The sequence below is a fragment of the Dendrobates tinctorius genome, unplaced genomic scaffold (assembly GCF_039654945.1).
Source record: "Dendrobates tinctorius isolate UK_male_01 unplaced genomic scaffold, ASM3965494v1 ptg000003l, whole genome shotgun sequence".
NCBI lineage: Eukaryota > Metazoa > Chordata > Amphibia > Anura > Dendrobatidae > Dendrobates > Dendrobates tinctorius.
Genome location: NW_027361671.1, coordinates 71,181,575 through 71,205,318, shown reverse-complemented (window position 1 = coordinate 71,205,318; position 23,744 = coordinate 71,181,575). Strand labels below are relative to the sequence as shown.

At 41.4% G+C, this 23,744-nt stretch overlaps 1 protein-coding gene across 5 annotated transcripts in view; it reads right to left on the bottom strand.

Moving 5' to 3' along the window:
- Nucleotides 1–436: 436 nt before the first annotated feature.
- Nucleotides 437–23,744, bottom strand: part of CSNK1G3 (casein kinase 1 gamma 3) — a 160,582-nt gene continuing 137,274 nt past the window's right edge. For 2 of the 5 annotated variants that reach the window (XM_073556758.1, XM_073556697.1), the window contains exons 11-14: nt 15,830–15,925; nt 11,369–11,475; nt 10,273–10,296; nt 437–2,882 (exon numbers count right to left, since the gene is read on the bottom strand). In XM_073556758.1, coding sequence (XP_073412859.1) covers nt 2,828–2,882; nt 10,273–10,296; nt 11,369–11,475; nt 15,830–15,925 — 282 coding nt within the window. In that variant the 3' untranslated portion in view covers nt 437–2,827. The remainder of the gene's footprint in view (nt 2,883–10,272; nt 10,297–11,368; nt 11,476–15,829; nt 15,926–23,744) is intronic. The other 3 variants (XM_073556828.1, XM_073556885.1, XM_073556957.1) reach the window with 3 other exon arrangements.

The window sequence follows — 23,744 nt, the reverse complement described above, 5'->3', positions numbered from 1 at the left end:
CACGGCACCAGCCTGGGATGGAATTTCCTGCAGGCCACCGCACCAGCCTGGACCACCAAACAACCTCTGTGACCACTCCTCCACATGAGCCGATCCCCCCCTGGTAAGCTGAATTTGGACTGTAATACAAACCCCCATTTGACACTTAGTTTTTTTCCCCATTTTCCTTCTGAAAATTTGAGGTGCGTCTTATGGTCCAATGCGTCTTATAGTCCGAAAACTACGTTAGATACTTTTACATGCCACTGTATCTACATGTCCAAGGTTGTGAAGTGGTTTAGAGGTGAAAACTTCTTAAAAACATTCATCTTACAATACCAAAAAGACTCAATTTCTTTTCACTAAGAGGAGGACACAGGGGTTGAGATATCGGTCTTGATAAAGATGACCAATAAACAAGAGTAGATTCTTCTAGGAATTTAAAAAAAAACGCAAGTTAAAAAAACTACCTTTATTTTTTATTTCTTCAGTTACATACTTTTTAAACAGGGATGTATTTCATTATTTGAACATTCAGGCAATGTTGACTTCATTAGTATAGACAGGGAAAAAGCATATAAATGCAAAAACATCGTTGGCTTAACCTGAACATACCTGCATTACCTATTATTGACCAGTTTTGTGCTGCCAAAGAGAAAAATCCCCTTTATACGGCAGTAAATGGAGCACTTAAATATTGCTAAAAAGCAAAATGTCTACACACTGGTCATTGCAGCAAATAAAGGGTTTTGTATTTTAAATATCTGAAGTCCACAATTGGATTAATATACACATTTCCTTGTTATGTGTGATGAGCTCAGATCATATAAACACTGTACAGGCCAAATAGCTTCTTCTCTCCACACAAAAGAAAGGTTTACCAAGAACAAAAGAAACAGAGGTCTTATAAGAAACACAAGTTGCTGCATGTATTTACAATATGGTGCAACAAAATTTGGTCAAACACTGTAGAGACAGAAGTGATTTCACATTAGAATGGCCACAACTCTCATCTTTCATAACGAAAAAAAATATATATGTATTTATATATATATATATATATTTATATATCATTCTTGAGATTAAGACAATAACACAAACAAGGCAGACTGAGAATTGCAGTATGGATACTGTAGTTGATAGAGGGTTGAATTCATGTATTTGACCAATGTAAAAAAAAAAAAAAGTAATGTACAGCGACAGTGAAAATAAACAACCATCAGATCAGTAATTTTCAGCGTTTTATGTGAGCGCATAAACCATCAAAAAAGAAGCACTGCACTCTTGGTTGTTAACCAAAATAAATTACAAATTACAATTAAAATCCCTGTAAATGCAATAATGAACTCAAAGATGTGCATTTATTTCTCTGCAATACACATTGTTTAATGTTACCACAAACCAGACTTAAAAAAATAAATAAATTAACTATAGGGCGTGCATGGAAAGACATAGAAAAAGTAAAAAAAAAATAAAAAATAAAAAAAAAAATACAGGTTCGATCTCGTTGACCTTTGGAGATTTTTTTTTTGTCTTTTTACATAAATTAGCCATAGTTTGGTTAATGTATTTGTTCTAGCCACTTCCCCAAAGAAAAAACAAAAATCCCCCCCAAAAAAGTCGGCCAATCTACCAGCTTAACAAAAAATCATCATGGCTTCAGGACAAAGTTCTGTGTCAGAATATTTACTGCTGACCTTTGTAACAATTTTTAAATGATTAAATTATGTAGGTCACCACCTCACTCAACAAAAAAGGGAAAAGTAAAAAAAAAAAAAAAAAAAAAGAAACCTACAGAGAATGAAGTGTCAGGCTAATTCTTTCCACATTCTCTACTACAACTTCAAAAGTTGGGTCAAGGTGAGAACGGATCTGAAAGCACCAACTAAGTTTAGGTATGTGGAGGGCAGTGAAGCGTCCATCAGCGGAGCTGCTCCGTGCCAGAAGAGATTGGTTTACACTCCAACCACATGACGGATCTGGAGATTGCCACCAACGGAGTAATAAGCTCTTCTGCAACGAGCAGTAACAAAGTGCTCTCCAGCTAAACTATGCATAATTCAGTTATTCTTAACCCCTCTCCTCCATGTAGTGTTTATTTTCTTACATCAGTTCAATAGTTTCTTTACAATGATCATATCATTTTACTAGACATTACCGTGAAGCCCACCTTTCCTTATACAGTAATATACATCAAGGATTGCTGTTCTTGTGGCTTCCACTTCTCTCCATCACTGAAAGAGGTACAACATTAAACCATTTGATATGTTTCGTAGGAGTCCGTTTCCTACTGCCTTGAATGTTGTTCTTAGACTGGTTCATCCTCGATGCTCGGTACCTCTGGCCGGCGGCTGCACCATTCACATGGTGGAGAGAAAGGTGATGCCGATCATCGACTAATGCAGTACCATTCAGTAATACTGTGAATCTCGCCAACATCAAACTGCAAATCTCCAAGGGTTAAGACTTTTAGTGTATTATATTAAAGCTTTAGCAAACAATCCTTATCCTTTATTTATATGCAAAATGGCCTCTTGCGGAGTTATCCAACTATGAACAGCTCGCAGTTCCCAAGGGTGGTGTGACCACTTTTGGCTGAAGACAGGTATTCGTGTCTGTGCCACTTCATTGGTCCATTGAAATAACGCTAACATGACAAAACTTTAAAGCTTCTAAAAGGTTGGACGTAAAATGTAAAACAATCAAACAGAAGCATGGGACATTATATTTTTTAAGGGGGAAAGACGTATGAAGAAGAAAAACATGTTCGTTGTGGAGATGAGGTTTGTGATCACAGGACAGCAGATGAACAAGTGAGTAATTCCCCATGGTCTGCCCTTCTCCAGAGTCATTTGTGACGTTGAATAGTTTTCCTTTTCCTCCTCTTGAAAAAACAACAGCACCTAAAAAAAAAAAAAACAGTAACGAGCCGTTAGGAACGGTCATGGGTCACACTGCCAGGCTTATCAAGTGAACTTGGCATGCACAAACATCTAGAGAAAACCACAATGGTGAATACAAACTCATTCTCCTGACAACACTCATGGGGAACACAAAATCTAAAACAATGCCGTATTTTTCCCATTCAGTCCCTCTAGAGGTTCTTGGTACACAATCTCAGTGCGGCAGAAATGGCGATAGTGCTCTATTTTAGAGAATGGAGCGACTTGATTTAATCTCTTGTGAAGTGGCAAATGGGAACTTTTTGCTGTTTTGACTAACGTGTACACCAAGGATTTCATGTTCTTTACCAACATTCTTTTACCAATCTTGTGCAAAGTTCTCTGTGACTTTTCATTTTAACCAAGCATAAGGAGCACAATTGCTCCAGATCAGATAAAAAAAAAAAAAAAAAAAAAAAAAAAGTGGCTGACTGGCTGCAGTTCTCCCATTACATCCCCAGCAAATGCAAATCCCAGCATGCCGGGGAGAGACGCAATGACTAGTAGAGATGAGCGAATTTGTTCGGATTTGGTTCAGAATACAATCGGATTCAAATATTGTTTTTGCAATATTCGTCGAACACAGCCGAACTTCGTTAGAGTCAATGGGAATAGAAATTACCGAAAATGTTCGGAACCGAACATAAGCATTTGGCCCGAATAGTGTTCGAATATGGCCCAAATGTGTCAAAATCAGATTCTGGGCCAAAATGCGAACAAATTCGCTCATCTCTAGTGCCGAGAACAGCGGTGTGTTGGTGGATCCTGCAGGTATCTATTTTTCACTTTCATATAATAAGTGTTTTTCCAATAGTGGACACAGCCCCTTTAGTATAAGGATAGTGTCCTGTTATAGGTGTAGTGAAGATGTTCTCTACAACAGATATTTAGTCATATCTCTGACAGTTTAATGTAACACTGCAAGGCGGCAGCAAGTGCTGAATGCTATGGTAGAATGACTATTCCTAGCAGGTCTCTGACTTAAAGGGAGTCTGTCACCTCTGAAACATTAAGACAGTGATATAGGAGACTGAGCCCCTATGAAAGTCATACAAAGCAGTATACACTTCATTGCTTAAATTACTTTTAAAACTAGTTTTACTTTATATGTATACGAGGTGGCTTAGGTGCACCCTTGGTGTGGCCAAGAGCTTGGTGCACCTTTATACCCCCTCAAACGCAATACTAAGCAGTACATTTGACTAATAGACAACGCTCGTTTGGCCACAATGAGCCATGCCTGAACCCGATTGTGTGGCTTGTGCAAACTGACTGAATGAGTCAGCAGCTCACTCACGGTGTGGGAGGACGGCCTCGCTATCCTCATTGCTTCCTGCCAGTGGCCACTGCTCCCCATACACAAGTGTAGTTAGTGTCGTTGGAGAGGATAGGATAAGCAACGTGCACCTTCTGTGTGCAGCACACGGTAAGGCTATGTACCCACGTTGCAGAAATGCTGCGAAAACCTCCACAACATTTCCGCACTCCTGCCGTGGGTAAAACGCATGCGGTTTCCCGCGGGAAAACAAGCGTTTTTCGCTTGCAGAATGCTTGCGCATTCCAAGTGATTAGCATCGCTTGGAATGTGATAAGTAGGATGCTAAAATAATAAAAATTGTTATTCTCACCTTCGGACGGCCCCTGATATGCCCTGCGGGGCTCCCGGCATCTTCCGGTCCCAGTAACACTTTGCGTGAAGAACCTGAGATTATGTCACGCTCGCGAGAGCGCGACATCATCGCAGTCGTTCGCGCAAAGCATTACTGAGACCGGAAGATGCCGGGAGCGTGATGAGAGGTGGGAAGGACTCCGGGGGCCACCGGAGGGCGAATATCTCTCTACTTTTTATTTTTATTCTATTTTTTACAGGATTATGGTACCCAGGGCCTGGAGGAGAGTCTCCCTCCTCCAGACCCTGGGTACCAACCGCACATGAGCCGCTTACTCTGCGCATGGTGGGCGTAGCCACATGCGGAAAATAAGCGGATCAATGCATTCCCATGGGTGCGGAATCACCACGATTCCGCAAAAAGAATGAGCATGCTGCAGATTTTACCGTGATGCGGTTCCACAGCGGTAAAATCGCAGCATTAGCACAGCAATGCGGAATCCCATAGGATTGTATGGGATGAGTTTTCTTAGCGTTTTCGCAGAGGAAAATCGCCACGAACACACAAAAAAAAAGGAACTTGTGAAGGCAGGAACTGCTCAGAATGCAAACTGAGAGGGTGTAAAGGTACACAGGTGCACTGAGCTCTCTGCCACACCAAAGCCACCTCATTTGCATATGAAATAAAAATAATTTTAAAAGTAATTACAGAAATTAAATATGTACTGCTTAGAGGATTTATATATGGGCCAAGTACCCCTATATAATAGTTTAGTTAGTCGGTCATTCCCAAACTATGAATTAAAAAGAGAAAGAAAAGTACGTCTAGCATGCAATCCACATGTACTCATTTAGTGGCTATGGCTTTCAGTATTATTCTAAGGGAAACAATTCAGTTGTCAAAGAGCAACAGATGCGAGATGCATTGCATAACAGATGCACATGGCAACCAGTCGGAGCCCGGCTCTTCTGACCTAAATATGGCAAGTGACAAGACGAGCTAAAATTCAGGTCAACAGAAATGCAGTGCTCGAACAATCAATGGTTCACTTCATTTACTTTGAAATTAAAAGGACCACAGTCCCATTCTACACCACCTCTAACACACATGTAATAAAAGTGAAAGCATTAAAACGGATGTGGTCTTCAGAGCACATATAGTTACTATATTACTAGAGAAGGTGGAGAGCATTGCTGCTGATTAGGACAAGTGGGAACAAGAACAAGAGGTAAAGCCGATGCTGTCTGATCTGCTACACACATTAATTATAGAGCAAAACCGCCATTATAGAATATAATGACTACGACCCTGTGCCCACCAAAAGAACTGCTCACAGGATCAAAAAATAGATGGCATAGAAAAAAACCAAAAAAACAGTGATGAGCAGCCAAAATCACGAAGAACAAGAGGCCTTCATTCACACATCCGCACACGGATGACATCGGCCTATTGTCTGTTACATCACAGCCCATTCATGGACACGTGTGAATTTGGACCAAGAGTAGAACAAAACTCAAGTGCCCAAAAAAGGATGAATGAACCATTAGGATATAATATGTACATGACTGATCAGTCAAAAAAATATAAAACCACCTGCCTGAATCATGGATGTGTGAATGAGGCTTTAGGATAATTTTCACATATTGAGGATTTGCCTATGGCAAATAGGACATCTATCTTTCTAGAGAAACCGCAGCAAAAAAAATGCAAGAATAATTAACATGCTCTTTTTTTGTGAGTCTTTTCCCATGGCATGGGAGGAGAGGGATTCATTTTACCCCTTTTTCGCCCAACCGATTCATTTGACTACAATATGAAAAATCAGATTAATTTGCATTACACGTGGAATATTATCAGATTCAATTAAGATTTTTCGAATTCCTCATCAATTTCTGAACATGTGAACACTGCCCTAGAGGGGCGCCTTTTGCTTTTCAGGGGTTTCATTTGTATAATAAAGCAAAACCTTCCCCGGTCATGTGAAATACACCCAAAGCCTACTGTAAAATGATCACACCTCACATTTCCATCAGCTTTTTTTACATTTCTGTTGCTTTATGATGAACAGAATAGCACATCATGCTGCTCTATTCTACCCCGTAAAATAAATAAAAACAATTAAAAACACAAGCCTACATAACAAAGGATAATTAAATGTCACGAAAACTGGAAAGTAGAGGATGCAGCAATGCTAGAGTGAACAGAGCCAACGGGGCATAAGTCTCCTGCATCAGGAAATGTGCAGCACCGGCAAAACAGCTTTACAGTCATGTACGGCAACCACAAAAAGTTACTTTTGGCAAATGAAATGGCTCATTAACAATCAGAAGGCCACCTGTCAATCAGGCCACAGTGACAAGCAATTTTCCCACTAATATCCATACTTAGACACAACTGGAAGAAACCAGAGCCGTAGCTACCAGTGCTGTGGAATCAGAAATGTACAGACTCCAGATTTATACAAAAATATACCATATACCTTACACACACTACTGCGCAAAATGCTGCAGAGTCAGAATGCGTTAGATAAAGAGAAGTGTTAATACTGGAGAACTAACCACAGATCTTCTGTGAATGTAGGCTTGCAAAAATCCTTCTGTCTCTAAGGCGATGTGCACACGTAGTTTTAGGTGCTGCGGATTTGTCCGCCCGGTTCTGGGAAAATACGCAGGTCAAAAGACCTGCGGTTTACCTGCGGATTAGCTCTGCGGTTTCATACCTCTACAATGGAGAAGGCGTGAAACCGCTGCGGATTCCGCACAAAGAATTGACATGCTGCAGATTTGAAGCATCCATAGCATGTGCACAGCGTGTTTCATTTTACCATTGAAAACAATGGTACTGTACAACGCAGCTAAATCTGCTGCGGTTCAGCAGAGCCAAAAACGCTGCAGATCCGCAGCAGAGTCCGCAATGTGGGCACATGGCCTAATAGTAATCCCAGACCAACTTGATGATACAGAGATCAGGGCGCTATTATGGGCCATATTATTATTTCCAGGACTCCTTGCACTGTTTTTATACAATGTAGATATTCCTTAACGACATCGAATGTATATCTGATGTCATTTTCGTGCTGCAGAGACAATTTGGAGCCGATCAGATGCCTCCCTAATGGTATTGCATCATGGGTGAGTATTTGCATGTAATTCTCAGCACTGAGGAAACCAAGAAATGGGCAACATTTAGCATCGTAGAATCAGTAGATGGCAAAGGAAACTTAGTGCAGCAGATGAAAGACACATCAATGCTTATTTCACACAGAAAATCAGAAGATGGCCAGCAGTGCACTCAGCACAGAACTGGCAGCAAGCCAGTGGGACCCAAAAACACACAATGGTTTGGAGAAGTCTGGCTAAAAACTGGTCTCATGGAAGGATTGTGGCCAAAAATCTTCAATATCAAGGCAAAGTCAAGCCATGCACAAAAACCTAGAAGGGGGCGAAAAAAAAAAAAAAAAGGATTACAGGTGCTTCAGACTGATGAGTGAAGAGTGTTACAATAATGAGCGCCTGCAGGCAACAGTAGAGACTGGTGGCAATTCCTGGCAATTTTGAAGCTGCATTTCAGCAAAAGGAGTTTCGAATTTGGTCAAGGTTAATGGTGGCGTCTGATTGGCTCCAAAGTTATGCAGCAGGAAAACAACCCCAAAATACAGTCATTGTCAATAAGAACCATCTTCAGTGTATTGTATAGATCTAATATACCGTATATACTCGAGTATAAGCAGACCCCCCTAATTTTGCCACAAAAAACTGGGAAAACTTATTGACTCGAGTATAAGCCTAGGGTGGAAAATGCAGCAGCTACTGGTAAATTTAAAAAATAAAAATAGATACCAATAAAAGTAAAATTAATTGAGACATCAGTAGGTTAAATGTTTTTGAATATTCATATTGAATCAGGAGCCCCACATTATGCTCCATACAGTTCATGATAGCCCCATAAGATGCTCCATACAAAATAAACCCCATATAATGCTGCACAAAGGTGAATAATAACCCCATAAGATGCTCCATAGATTATGCCCCCATATGCTGCCCCCATAAGATGCTCCATAGATTATGCCCCTATATGCTGCCCCATAGATTATGCCCCCATGGGCGGGCGCATTAAAAAAAAAAAAAAAAAAAAAATGACATACTCACCTCTCAGTCGCTGGGGGCCAGTTGCCGGTGTCACTGCTGGCACCTGAGAAATTCACCTGTCCGGGGTCCATCGCTGCTTGCTGCTGTCTGGCATGTCATCGGTCAGTGATGTTCAGACTGCAGGGGGCGCGGCGCGCACTAACCACGTCACCGTGCCCTCTGCTGTCTGAACGTCACTGACAGATGACATGCCAGACAGCAGCAATGGACCCCGGACAGGTGAATGTCGCTATACTTACCCGTCCTGGCAGTCTCTGCAGCCCCGTTCTCCCAAGGTCTACCTTTCTGCCTTCAGCGGTCACGTGGTACCGCGCATATTCATGAGTTTAATGAGCGGTACCATGTGACCGCTGAAGGAAGAGTGATCGTGGAGAAGCTGGGGGCTACAGAGCCAGCGCCAGGACGGGTAAGTATGACCTGACACCCCCGCCCCCCCCCCCCTCCGACCCCCTGGTGTATATGACTCGAATATAAGCCAAGAGGTGGACTTTCAGCCCCAAAAAATGGGCTGAAAATCTCAGCTTATATTCGAGTATATACGGTAGGATTGATTTGATTTAGATTTCGCTCTTGTTCATTCACTTTGCATTTTGTTAGATTACCGTACAAAAAATTAGTAACACTTCTATTTTAGATAGCATTCTAAATTTGCAGCTTTATTTATCCCCAAGCCAAACTTTTGCACCATATATAAAATATTATTGTATACATTTATTAACTGTCGTAAGAATTTACACAAGCACACAATTTTTAATCGCCCCGTTAGGGTATGCGGACTCTGTTGCACACACTGCGGATTTGGCCCTGCGGGTCCGCAAGCAAAGTTCAGTACCATGTTAGCCAATGGGATTTCAAAACCGCAGTGCCCACCTTGCAAATTTTTCTGCACAGATTTGCTGTGGTTTTAAATCCGCAGCATGTCAATTCTTTCTGCAGATTCCGCAGCGGTTTGACACCTGTTCCATTGTCCAGGTGTCAAACCGCAGGTCACTTAACCTGCGGTTTACCTGCAAATCCGCGCAGAAAAATCCACAGGTGATTGTGATACAGGGATGTTATTTTACCATAGTACATTTACTAATACTAGTTAATGGCCAGTGCCACCTATAAAGGAGTCAAAGCCAGATTGTCAGAAAAAAAAAAAATAAAGGTGCTGGAACCTTAGCTTACTAATGTCCAACAAAGGCAAAGTGGACACCCGCTTACATGCTGTGCCAAAATAAATAATATGGTACTTTATAAAAATGTTATAGTGAGGTGAAGACCAAAGAATTGTGATAAGGTGGACACTGAACTACACATTAACCTGTGTGGCAGATCAAGGAAGCAACAGACATGAAGCTGTGAACAGAAAACATTACGTGTAACAGGCAACTGTGCACAAAATGCTACTCCACTGACACAAACACAAAGCTGCGGCAGGCAAAACAGCTCCCGACACGGAGAACAGAGAAGTATTAATGCTCTAAATATTAAAATGAGATGGTAAAGGCAATAATGGTAGAAATCTAGGCATGTTTCACAATGGACTTTTGACAACGATGTTATTTTAGTGGAGCCTGTTCTGCCTGCCTCTGCATATGGACAACTCACCACATGTTCAACACTTTCTGGCAGCTATGCACGGGGAGAACACAAGGGAAAAAGGAGAAAAATCAGACAAGGAGCCACATATAACTTCCACAATTTCAACCATCGCCGGCTTTTAAACATATGTTATATGTGACATAAATGTGATCGGTTACATTCGTTTGATTTCCCTAATAGATGACCTTATTTCAGGTAGTGGGGCGCAAACAGTTATAGAGAAAATATTGTATACTAGAGAAACATGGTAACCATTGGGCAAGTTTTCACACGTCTGGCTACATAGTGAGACGTCAGGGCCGGATGCGTGTCTCCTGCTTAGAGTTGAGCAAATTTGTTCTGGTTCACACTTATTTAGCAAGCTATAGAGCTTACCAAGTAAAGCTTCAGTGGGAACCCGGCTTCTTGAATCGCGCCGGCTGATCGGCGCCGCAGCTGCATGTGTTGCGACTGTGTGACAGCCACAACACATGCATGGAGAGCCCAACAAACAGGCTCTCCAGCCATATGTTGTGACTGACACAGCCACTCTGATCAGCCGGCGCGATCCAAGAAGCTTCTCTCTGCAACTTATTCGGTAAGCGCAATGGCTTGCCAAATAAGAGGGAACCCAGAACAAATCCGCTTAACACTACTCCTGACCAGAACTTTGAGTTAGGGTCAGGAGAGGATTCTCAGACCGTGAATGTCGAGTGTGTGATTTCTTGTGCTTTTGCTATATATGAACATATAAGCTTTGTTCAGTGCGTTCAGGCTTCTTTTGCATAGCGCAGTAATATTTAGCTTCCATTAAGGTGGTTAGCCTTGCCTGAACCCAATTAACCTTCACTAAAAGTACACAGTTTCTGCCTCAGGGTCAATATAATGTAGTAATTAAACTATGGTTTTATGTTCTTCACATTAATCCACTTGTGAATGACCGCCTAATAACAGGTGAGAAATTAATAAGGCCCTGTCCAAATACCCCAAAGAAAACCCCCACTTTCCTTAATTAAATGCTGCCACTAGGAACACCCCTATCCCGCAATACATGGTACGAGTGATCACCCAACAGAAAATGCAGTGTGTACAGTGTGCGCGGCTGGTGCAGTGAAGGACGTACTTTGTTTCATCTAGGACTTCCACTTCTGCTGGGGCGGTGATCGGTGCGTTTGAATGTCCAGCGGTGGGGTCGTCTGTGTTCAGCTCACCATTTGTTGAACTAACGACCTGCAAAACAGTACAGACGATATAAACACGCGTTTCTGAACGCTCATTATGGGCACAATCCTCCAAACAGAACACGACTTCTTGTTCTACACGCAGTAAGGACACGTGGTCGCCCTTAATGTGTTTTGAAATTATGAAAAGGCAAAATCGATTGGGATTCACAAACACGCAACTTGTAAAGAGGAAATAATCGATTAAAAAGCCAACACAAAACAGTGGAACAGGGAAACAAAGTGCCCAGTTATTCTGTTACCAACACCAGTGCCCATCGGACTATTTCAATTGATTTTCATTATGGAAAGTAAAGAGATCAAACAATGACCTAACTATGCTGCTATCATTTACGACAAATTGGCAACTTCAACTGTGTCCCAATAATTTCATAACAAAGCCGTAATCCACAAAGAAAGCGTGTTCACACTCTGCAGTGCTTTTTCTGTACGTTTTCCAAAGGTAAAAAAAACCTCTGCCCTTTACGGTGCCAGCAAAACGAATGAGATTTCTGAAACCATATGAACATGCCGTTTTTTTCTTTGCCGATTTGAACCACTTTTTTTTTTAACCTGCAGTACATCAATTCTTTCGACATTTTAAAAGGGAGGAAAAAAGGCAAAAAAAAAGTTAAAAACGCAGCCTTTTGTCCTGCCGATATGATTTGCAGCACCAGACATGTGCACATACCCTAGTAAGAACAACTATAAAAAAAAAAAAAAAAAAACAAAAAAAAAAAAAAATAATATATAGGATTCCTGGAAGTTCCAAAATTGTTACAAATGTCAAGTCTATTATGTTATGTTGCCTTCTCTGCAGGCAGCGGTTCATTTGAGCAGTGTCACTTATTTATGGAGACATTTCGGAGAAAATGCTTCCGTCAAGGAGTCCGCTGTGCAGGAGGAGTCAGATGACATGTTATACAGGCGACACCACCGTCCCAGGCGCAGATTGCTGCATGTGAACGCTGCCTGAAAGAAATTGGTCAATCATACTGCAGATGAAGATCGCAGCAGCCTGTCACTGTGGCCTTTCCACTGGTTTCCTGCACAGATTGTAATGGCCCCACAGTTTGGCAGATGAAATGCTTATTAGAGAGAACATGTGACAGCAGCCTAAATCTGCGTAGAGGGGTGTCGGTCAATGTGGGGCTGGAGGACAGAGAATCAGGCATAGTTATCTGAAAAGCAATGTCTACCTAAGCAATGCCACTATTTCCATTACAACACCAGCACTGGATGTGGCTAATTCTCCGATTCTTTTTTTTTTTTTTTACAACTTTTCTTAGGCTTGATTGTGATTGATAAGTTGCAAGACTTAAGATGTACCCGTCAGCTCTAATATTACTATGCCAAAGCAGAAGCACTTTTGTAGCTATTTATACCGTAAGGTAAATAGGCTAAAATGACACAAACAAGACTGACGGCTAATTTATGCTGAAAGCCTGCCAAATTACTATTATTCCCTACCGCATGGAAATGAAGATAAAACATGGAGGCGGCATGCTGGGAATGGATTTCATTCATTTAGACTTGAGCTCTCAGGAACATTTCTGTTTGCAGCAAATATGGAAAAAATGGATCTCATCTATAGTCAACGCTTGGCATTTTATACAATGTGATCCTTATGACAACTTGTCAATGCAGCTGAATAGGGCTGGGAGAAGCTGGCGCGGACCCACTCATGTGGCTAGTCTTCGCAGACAAGTCATTCCAGGCTCCTGCTTTCTACCGTTTTTTTCTGAAACCCTGCAGCAGGATCCCTTTAAGTTCTTCGGCATCACTAGAGCCATGAACCTTTTTAGGGTTTCCCAACAGATCAGTGCATTTATGCAACACACATCCCTTTATGCAGTACAACCAAACAAAAGCAAAATAGGCACGAACTGAAAAATGGCTATATTAACACAGAAAGCTTTTCTCCCCACAACTTGTGCTCACACACTTAAACATCTGTTTAACCTTTAAAGTAGTCAAATGACCCAAAAGGTTCATAAGTATTTTGCAAATGTAAAATAAAACACTTATACTTCATCACCAAAAGGATTGGTCACTTGTTCCCACGTGTAAAGCTTCTAATACTGTCAAGGAGCAACCTCCTCTTGGTGTGTTGGTGATGTGATTAATGGTGCTGTAATTAGTCCCTGTTAGCGCTGCTATTCTGCTGCACACCAAGTCTATGGTAACTGCTGCCCAGCATGTGAAACACAATCCCTTCAAAAGACAGGGATGGAAGCTAGAGAACAGAGGAGATGAGAAGAATGTGATGAGGGATGTTCTGTACTATGGGCAAAGGGATGAGGCAGGATACGTGTGTTCAGAGTACCAGACGGCACACAGGACATGACAGTAAGGCATATCGGTAGGAGACACTTGTCTGAAGGCCGTCTGCATCTGACTTGCCTCTGTAAACCAGACTACTTTGTTACAGCAGTTAGGTCATCTACACACAAGTTTTAAAAGTCTCTTAAGTCTAAATAATTTAAATCAGGTGTGTCACATCCTAAAATATCCCCAACATGTCTACAATATACCTTTGAAAAAAAATAAAATGGTTGATTGACGGATTTGACAGAACTGCATCTTATCTGTTTTTGAGGTACAAAATTGTAGACATGCACCAAAGGCTGGTGACCAAGCATGCCACATAGCATCACAAAAAATTACATACAACCAATCAGATCACTGCTTTCATATTCTAATAATCAATACAAAGAGAAAACTAGTGTCTGGTTGGTTATTGTAGGCATCTTCTCTGCTTTGTCCTTCAGGGCAACATTTTGTAATAAAGTAAGGTGATCTCCATGTAGAGTGCCTTTCACCATCATAACCAAGCATGATTTTCCAAAATCTGAGTGCCACTTTTAAGAAGGTGATTTTTAAATGTACAAATTAAGAGCAGGGAACCACAGGTGGTCTGGAGCGCCATTCCTTAGTCAATCTGACATCCCATCTCCACCCCTTGCTTCATCGACTGACAGTACTGAATTCACCTGAGAATGCACTGTCAACCCATGAAGCATGTGGAGGAGCTCGGTGGCCAGACTGACCAAAGGACCGAGCCACGGACTGCCCACAGTGCACCAAGCGCTACTTCAAAGAAGTGCTTCAACTTTAGAACTACAGATATGCTGCCTCTCATGGAAAGCCACCCTACATGGACAAGTGTTTACTTCTTTATAGCAAGCACCAGATTTCTCATTTCTTGGACCATCTACTGCCCAGAGAAGTTACATAATTCATGGATCAGAGAACCGCCCATTATTTTACAGACAGTATCACCTTGTGCTTCATGCTGAACCTTGAATAGTCATACAGGCTCAAATCAATATATCCGTCACATATTGCCGTGCGCGACATGCTGTAAACCAGTGGATGGAGGGATTAGAGATCCTTAATATTAGAAAATGTGTGTTTACAGTGCTAATCATTCAAAGAAACAAGGAGTACGCTTCCACCACATTGCATATTATTCTAAGTGCTCATTGTTTATCTTAAAAAAAATCTGTCAGCACTAATGACTGCTCAAACCAAGCGCATTGCATCCTTGATGTGGCCAAACAGTTCAGTGCACCGCCCCGCCCAATTCTTCTGCATCCATCTCCATCTTCGGCTTCCATGATTGACAGATCTTTGGCGTAACAGAAAAAGGAGACGACAGATGGATCATAAATAGGAGAGGTGGTGCACCCTTGGTGTAGCCAAATGGTGGTGCTTAGTTTGAACAGTCATTTTGTGATAAATGACTGCTTTTAACTATGCTGGATGGTTGTCATGCAGTACTGGTGCATAGCAATACATGAAATCAAAGCCTGAGCTAAGTCCAGAAGCCAGAAAGTCAAAGAATCGAGAAATTTACTTTTGGTTGGACTGTATTCTGTAGCCACTAAAAGTGGTGCCATGGTCGATCTGGCTCCGGGAGACTATACAATTTGCAGATCTCCAGATTATTCAGTTTTTCAAAGCAAGAAAATAAAACAAATAGCAGGTCCTTAGTGTGACAATGTAAGGAAGAATATTTAAGTTGATACATAATTGTAAAAAGTGTTTCTTTTATACTTTAGAACACAAATAAAATGTCCACTATGATCATATGTTAAATAATAATAATAAATGTGATTCTGTTATTTCACCTTCATGGAAAAATAAAAGTTGGATATGTAAAATAAAGACATTTATTCCACGTCTCAGAAATGATGCAAATTTTAGTGTTACCACATAATGAACAGCAATGCATTCAGGAACACACTAAAGGCATCACATCAGCTAGAAACAAGAGGCATGCTATGGGAATCTGAGGTTGGGGGGCACGCGGGAGTTAGGGGACGCGCAAATAGCCAGACATGCAAAGAAGCAGAAAATACCTGTACCGAGCCACCATGTCTGTCAGCTGCTAGGTGGGCTCTTACGTGATGGGGGTTGGCCTGCTGGGAGTCCCAAGCTGCCCTGTGGTCTGCCGACTGCTCATTATATAATGCATAAAACATGCATGGAAAAGGAAGGAGAAAAACCCAAAACATATTAAACACCTCATGCGTCATCACAACATGTGAAATTAAAGAGAGCAAGCAAATTATACCAGAAGAGTTATAATTACAGCGCACACTACACTTTAAAGCAAAAAATGGCATGCAAACTAGAGAAGCAGACGCACACAATTAGTGGAGTTCAGTCGGGTTAGGCTATAGGATTACGCCATTCGCTCCTTGCAAAGATGCGTAGCCAAAGGTGGTGCCGTGTTCAGACACAAATGTGCACATATACGACAACCTGTATAAATATACTGCAATGTACATATGTGGGCGTTAACACACGTGCAAAAATGCAGATATTTATACAAAAGACCCAGGAGACTATGGATGACATGTAATGGTACAGTTTCAGGAGTAAAAATCCATATTTAATAACAATGAATGATAAACTTATTTCTACAAGATGTGTCTCACCAACTCCTCTGTACTAATGGACAAAACTGCACGTTTCTAAAAGTGACGAGGTGGTGTCATTTTTGGAGAATACCGGGCCTTCTGCAGTTTAACTATAACTTATGGCAGAACATAAGGTGAATGCCTCTTCAGAAATGTAGTGTACTGTTGTTTAAGTCGTAGGTCACACCAGTCTTCGCATCCCCCTCATGTTTGCACATGTTTACTGCAAATAATGCAAAAAGGGCACCCATCTCGAGACAGACGGCACCCATCCTGAGTTTGGGGCTGCACTTTTCATTTAATAAGAGTGCATAGCCTCAGACTGGGGATTTTCCTAAACAAAAGTTACAGACAAAAGTGCACAGGAATCAACCTACGTCTCACGAAAAAGGCCGCATCTCTAGGAAAATTTGGGCCCAAACGACTGGGTTGTGAGATCCAGGCAAGCAGAGAGGGGTCCTTCAACCCTTTGCTCCCTTCTCCCCTACCTCTCACAGTGAAAGCGCGAGATGTCATTTACCATGTGCTGACTGAACATAACATACTTAGAGCGGTAACCTAATACTTTACTTGTTATCGGTATCCAGTGTGCTGCAGTCTTCACTAGTATCAGCACAGCTTAAATGCTCGGAACAATAGCAGATACAAGTGCTTTCCTCCCCATCTGCAGCTTGTATTCCCTGCCCTACCTGAGAACACAGATGCCTCCCCCCCTTTCCAAACTCCGATCTGTCGTGTACTTTATCATTCCCTTTTCTGCAGCCATTTCTCCTGAAAAATGTATGGCAGATTTCATACACCAGTCAGCTATGTGGACGACTTACTGAAACACTCTACAGAAGCAAGAAAACGAGGACATTTGAATTGACGTTTTAAAAAACTGTCAGATTTTGAATATAGAAAGTTAACTTGGAATAAAAAAAAACAAAAAAAGACAAAAAAAAAAAACAGGACAACATAGCCTTTAAAGACTATACAGATGTAAGTCATACTGTTTTTACCTGCTCATGTGAGAAGCCCTGAAGCTCTACAATAAGTACTATTTTACTGTACGTGCTGCATACAGCTCCAAAGAATACAATTCAACAATTGCAGTTTTACTGGAAATGGTCCCAAAACGATGTCAGTGCCATAACTAACATTTTATCTTCTGTAATGCAACGCGATAAGGATATGTTTGGAAAATAAGTGCTCTCTTACTGTACAACCCCCTGATACTACCTACCACCAATCTACAGCGATGGAAGATTGAGAGTCTATGCTCTACAGAGCCGGTCATAAGTTTCTCCTTGGGGTAAGGAGACTCAGCCAGGGCTTACAGACATAATAATGTCACTAACCAATCAGGTCTCAGAGGTGAAAAACCTTTTTTGAGCAGAAACTAGTAGGAAAGGCAGTATAGTATCAATTATTCATTGGAGCACCAAATAAAGGGTACAAAATGGGAAAATAACTGTATAAACACTGTAGGCTGTCATTCAAAAGCGCATTTACAAATGACAAATCAATTTAATTTCCAGTTATCCTAAAATAACTCCATGAGGTGAATGAACAACACTTTCCAAGCTCTAACGCATGTGGCCCGTTGTAGCATACATCAGCTGACAGGTACCCTTTAAATAGGTTGTCTCTTTCTTCTGATATTGATGACCTATCCTCAAGTCATAGAACCATCAGCATCTCATCTATGGGGGAAATCAGCTGTAAGGAGCCAACCTGTCCACTATGTACATCCAGTTTTTGGTGGTGTCCCAGGTGCCACAATCGGATACAGATGACATAGCCTAAGGATAGGCCATCAGAATCTCATCGATGAGGGATCAGCTGTAAGGAGCCAGCCTGTCCACTATGTACATCCAGATGTTTCTGGTGGTGTCCCAGGTGCCACAATCAGATACAGATGACATAGCCTAAGGATAGACAATCAGAATCTCATCTATGAGGGATCAGGTGTAAGGAGCCAACCTGTCCACTGTGTACATCCAGTTGTTTGGTGGTGTCCCAGGTGCCACAATCTGATACAGATGACATCCTCAGAATAGGTCATCAGGTGTAAGGAGCCAACCTGTCCACTGCGTACATCCAGTTGTTTGGCGGTGACCCGGGTGCCACAATCTGATACAGATAACATATCCTCAGGATAGGCCATCAGCTGTAAGGAGCCAGCCTGTCCACTGTGTACATCCAGTTGTTTGGCGGTGTCCTAGGTGCCACAATCAGATACAGATGACATGGTCTAAGGACAGACCATCCATACCAAAGCAGTGGACAATCCATTGGTTATAGCATTGAGTGAAGACTATAAGCAAGATCGTAAATATGGAGCCCCATACCCATTAGTCCAAGGCATCTGAATCTGCAAATTTTGGAGAAAGACCATCTAATCTGAGATGTCGGGGCAGGTAATGGTGGAAAAGTTAAAATACACAAGTACAATTTTTTTTATTCTTCTCTTTTCTTCAGAGGAGACAAAAAAGCTACCAGAAGATTTCATCACCGACTTTCACCCATCTTCCCATTGAAAACCACATTAATGTAAAGTGTATATGATAGATAGTTTATTGACACAATCAATTAGCAAGTTGTTTGTATGGAAAAGGTCAAACAAGGAATAATATTTGACACCACTAATAATTTCCATGTTGAAAATTCGTTCCATCCTTGTAATAGTTTTCCTGTGGTAGGTCATAATCTTACAGAGCCATTCACTATTTGCAAGAGATAAAGCACTACTCCATCAGCTTTCTTATTTCACTGTCGTAATGGTATCTCTAGTGAATGTTCCCTGTGTGCACCAACAATGACACACCGCTGCATTCTGTTCTCGGCACCACTCCGGCCAACTTCTGTGTGTGAGCGGCCAGATGGCTGGCTGCAGTGTTTGCTGGACCAGTGGATGTCACTTCTCAATTTAAGTCTATGAGAGCCACAACGAGGCCCTCAGACTTACACAGAGAAATTGGGACAGTGACCTCTGATAGTCAGTCAGAAGCTGTGGTCACAAGATGGTGGAGTGGGACTGGCGTGGCACTGGGGAAGGGTACAAGACGGCAGCTGGAAATCATATTGCAAGGGGCAAGGAACAGACATTAGTGATATCACTCCAGCCGCAAAGTAACTACATTTAAAAAAACAAACAAACACTGGAGTGGTGTTTTAACCCTTTGAGGAGCATGGGTATTTCTGTTTTTTGCTTCTCCATTTTTTGCTCCCATTCTTCCCAGAGCCATAACTATTACTTTTCGGTCAATATGGCCATGTGAGGGCTTGTTTTTTGCGAGACGAGTTGTACTTTTAAAAGACACAATTGGTTTTACCAAATAGTGTACTGGAAAATGGGGGGGAAAAAAAATTCAAAGTGCGGAGAAATTGCAAAAAAAAAAAAAAAGTGCAATTCTACAATGGATTTTTGTTTTCTTTTTTACCAAAACGCTAAAAATGACCTGCCATTATGATTCTCCAGGTCATTACGAGATTGTAGATACCAAACATGTGTAGGTTCTCTCTTTTTTATTTAAGTGATGAAAAAAAAAATCCAAAGTTTAATAAAAAAACAAACAAAAAAAAACAAAAGATATATGAACAGCCCCACAGACATTAATAGGTACGTGTTCTCTGTGAAAAATAGATGTCTGAATGAGATCTTACTTGCCAAAGTAATACGGACAACAGATGTCACCCACACTCTGCTTCACCCCTTTTGATTGTTGAATTAAAGGGGTATTCCCACCTCTAAGAGGCCATCTCAATATGTAGTAGGTGTAATAAAAATATTACCAAACACTTCCTATTAGAAATGTATAGTTTTTATAATCACTAAAATTGACAAATCCCCAGGCCCGGATGGGATACACCCCCGAAGTACTGCAGGAATTAAGCACAGTCATAGATAGACCATTATTTTTAATCTTTAAAGATTTCATAATAACAGGGTCTGTACCACAGGACTGGCGTATAGCAAATGTGGTGCCAATATTCAAAAAGGGGACAAAAACTGAACTTGGAAATTACAGGCCAGTAAGCTTAACCTCTACTGTGGGTAAAATCCTGGAGGGTTTTCTAAGAGATACTATACTGGAGTATCTGGAGAAGAATAACCTCATGACCCAATATCAACATGGGTTTACAAGGGACCGTTCCTGTCAGACTAATCTGATAAGCTTTTATGAAGAGGTAAGTTCCGGACTGGACCAAGGGAATGCAGTGGATGTGGTGTACATTGACTTTTCAAAAGCTTTTGATACGGTGCCACACAAAAGGTTGATACATAAAATGAGAACAATGGGGATAAGGGAAAATGTGTAGGTGGGTTAACAGCTGGCTCAGGGATAGGAAACAAGGGGTGGTTATTAATGGAGCACACTCGGACTGGGTCACGGTTAGCAGTGGGGTACCACAGGGGTCAGTTTTGGGCCCACTTTTTAATATATTTATTAAGGACCTTGTAGGGGGCATAGAGAGTAGAATTTCAATATTTGCAGATGACACTAAACTCTGCAGGGTAATCAATACAGAGGAGGACAATTTTAGATTACAGGAGGATTTATGTAAACTAGAAGCTTGGGCTGATAAATGGCAAAAGAGCTTTAATGGGGATAAATGTAAGGTCATGCACTTGGGTAGAACGAACAAGATGTATAATTATGTGCTTAATTGTAAAACACTGGGCAAATCTATCACTGAAAAAGACCTGGGTGTATGGGTGGACGACAAACTCACATTTAGTGGCCAGTGTCAGGCAGCTGCTGCAAAGGCAAATAAAATAATGGGATGCATTAAAAGAGGCATAGATGCTCATGAGGAGAACATAATTTTACCTCTATATAAGTCACTAGTGCGACCACACTTGGAATACTGTGTACAGTTCTGGTCTCCGGTGTATAAGACAGACATAGCTGAACTGGAGCGGGTGCAGAGAAGAGCAACCAAGGTTATTAGGGAACTAGGGGGTCTGCAATACCAAGACAGGTTATTACACTTGGGGTTATTTAGTTTGGAGAATCGAAGGCTTAAGGGTGATCTTATTACAATGTATAAACATATGCGGGGACAGTACAAAGACCTTTCTAATGATCTTTTTACTCTTAAACCTGTGACGGGGACAAGGGGGCATCCTCTACGTCTGGAGGAAAGAAGGTTTAAGCATACTCACAGACGCGGATTCTTTACTGTAAGAGCAGTGAGACTATGGAACTCTCTGCCATATGATGTTGTAATGAGTGATTCCCTACTAAAATTTATGAAGGGACTGGTAGCCTTTCTTGAAAAGTAAAAGAAACAAAAACAGGGCGCATCCACTGTGTGAAACCTTTAAAATACAATTGTAATGGTGAGGCAAGGAGAGACTCACCTATGTCTCTTTCTTCATGTGCAGGCATTGCAGGATCTTGGGTATCCACGGTTACGACCACGAGCAACGAACTAACTGTCACTATATATCAGTGGTCGTAGCCATGGATACTTAAGGTCCTGCATTACCTGCACATGAGGAAAGATCTAGCGAATCAGAAAAACTATACTACATTTCTAATTGGAGGTATTTGCTAATATTATTATTACTCCTACTATAATTGGGATAAGATCTTGTAGATGGGAATACCCCTTTAAATGTTTGTGACATATATGACCGATTGTATTTCCCGTACAGTCTTCGTTGTCACCTCTTGGATTTCACCGTAGGCCATTTTTGCCACGCACTAGTGCAGGGGTGGGGAACCTTTTTTCTGCCAGGGGCCATTTGGATATTTGAACCATTCTTCGGGGACCATACAAAATCAACTTGAAAATTATCCTGCTATATTTTGTCAAGCATTTAATTAACTCACCCTTGTGACAGCTGGAGCGGCTTCTCTTTGGCAACACGTGTAATGTTAGGTGGAATTGTTGATGCGGATATTTGTAATTGGCTTTCCAGATTTGCATCTGTCTGAAGCACAGGCGACTCTTTGTGAAAAGTTTTGTAAAGAACTCGCAGCAGTAAGTTATTCTGAACACAGATGCATATTGCACTGCAGGTCTCCTCACAGTGGGAAATTCATCACTGCTCACATTACATTTACAGAGCTCTGAGTATACGTCACACAGGAGACTCCGGGGCTGGAGCAGACATCACACAGGGGACCCAGGGGGACAGATTTCAACAGTATGTCCTTGCATACATGCTCGCAGAGTAAGAAGGAATTCAAAGGGCAGGTACACACGTGGTCAAAATTGTTGGTAACTCTTGTTTAATGACAGAAAAACCCACAATGGTCAGAAATAACTTGAATCTGACAAAAGTAAATAAAAAATCTATGAAAATGAACAAATGAAAGTTAGACATTGCTTTTCAAACATGCTTCCACAGAATAAAAAAAAAAAAAAAAACTCACAAAATAGGCCTGGACAGAAATGATGGTACCCTTAACTTAATACTTTGTTGCACAACCTTTTGAAACATTCACTGCAATCAAATGATTCCTGTAACTGTCAATGAGACTTCTGCACGTCTTGACAGGTATTTTGGTCCATTCCTCAAGAGCAAACCGCTCCAGTTGTCTCGTGTTTGAAGGGTGCCTTTTCCAGATGGCATGTTTCAGCTCTTTCCAAAGAAGCTGAAAAAGATTTAAGTCAGGGCTCATAGAAGGCAACTTCAGAATAGTCCGATGTTTTCCTCTTAGCAATTCGTGGGTGTTTTTAGTTGTGTGTTTTGAGTCATTAACCTGTTGCAAGACCCATGACCTGCAACTGAGACCAAGCTTTCTGACACTGGGCAGCATATTTCTCTATAGAATCCCTTGATAGTCTTGAGATTTCATTGTACTCTGCACAGACTCTAGACTCCCAGTGCCAGATGCAGCGGAGCAGCCTCAGAACATAACAGAACCTCCTCCATGTTTCACAGTAGGGACAGTGATTTTCTTGATATTCTTCTTTTTTCCGTCTGTGAACTTAGAGCTGATGTGCCTTGCCAAAAAGTTCCATTATTGTCTCATCTGTCCATAGGACATTCTCCCAGAAGCCTTGTGGCTTGTCAACATGTAGTTTGGCAAATTCCATTCTGGCTTTTTTATGATTTTTTTTCAAACAATTGTGTCCTCCTTGGTCATCTCCCATGAAGTCCACTTTGGCTCATAAAATGACAGATTTTGCGATCTGACACTGATGTTCCTTGAGCTTGGTGTTCACCTTTAATCTGTTTAGAAGTTTTTCTGGGCTTTTTCTTGTTGCCAGTCGTAATATCCATCTCCTTGATTTGTCATCAATTTTCCTCCTGCGGCCACGTCCAGGGAGGTTAGCTACAGTCCCATGGAGCTTAAATTTCTGAATAATATGTGCAACTGTAGTCACAGGAACATCAAGCGGCTTGGAG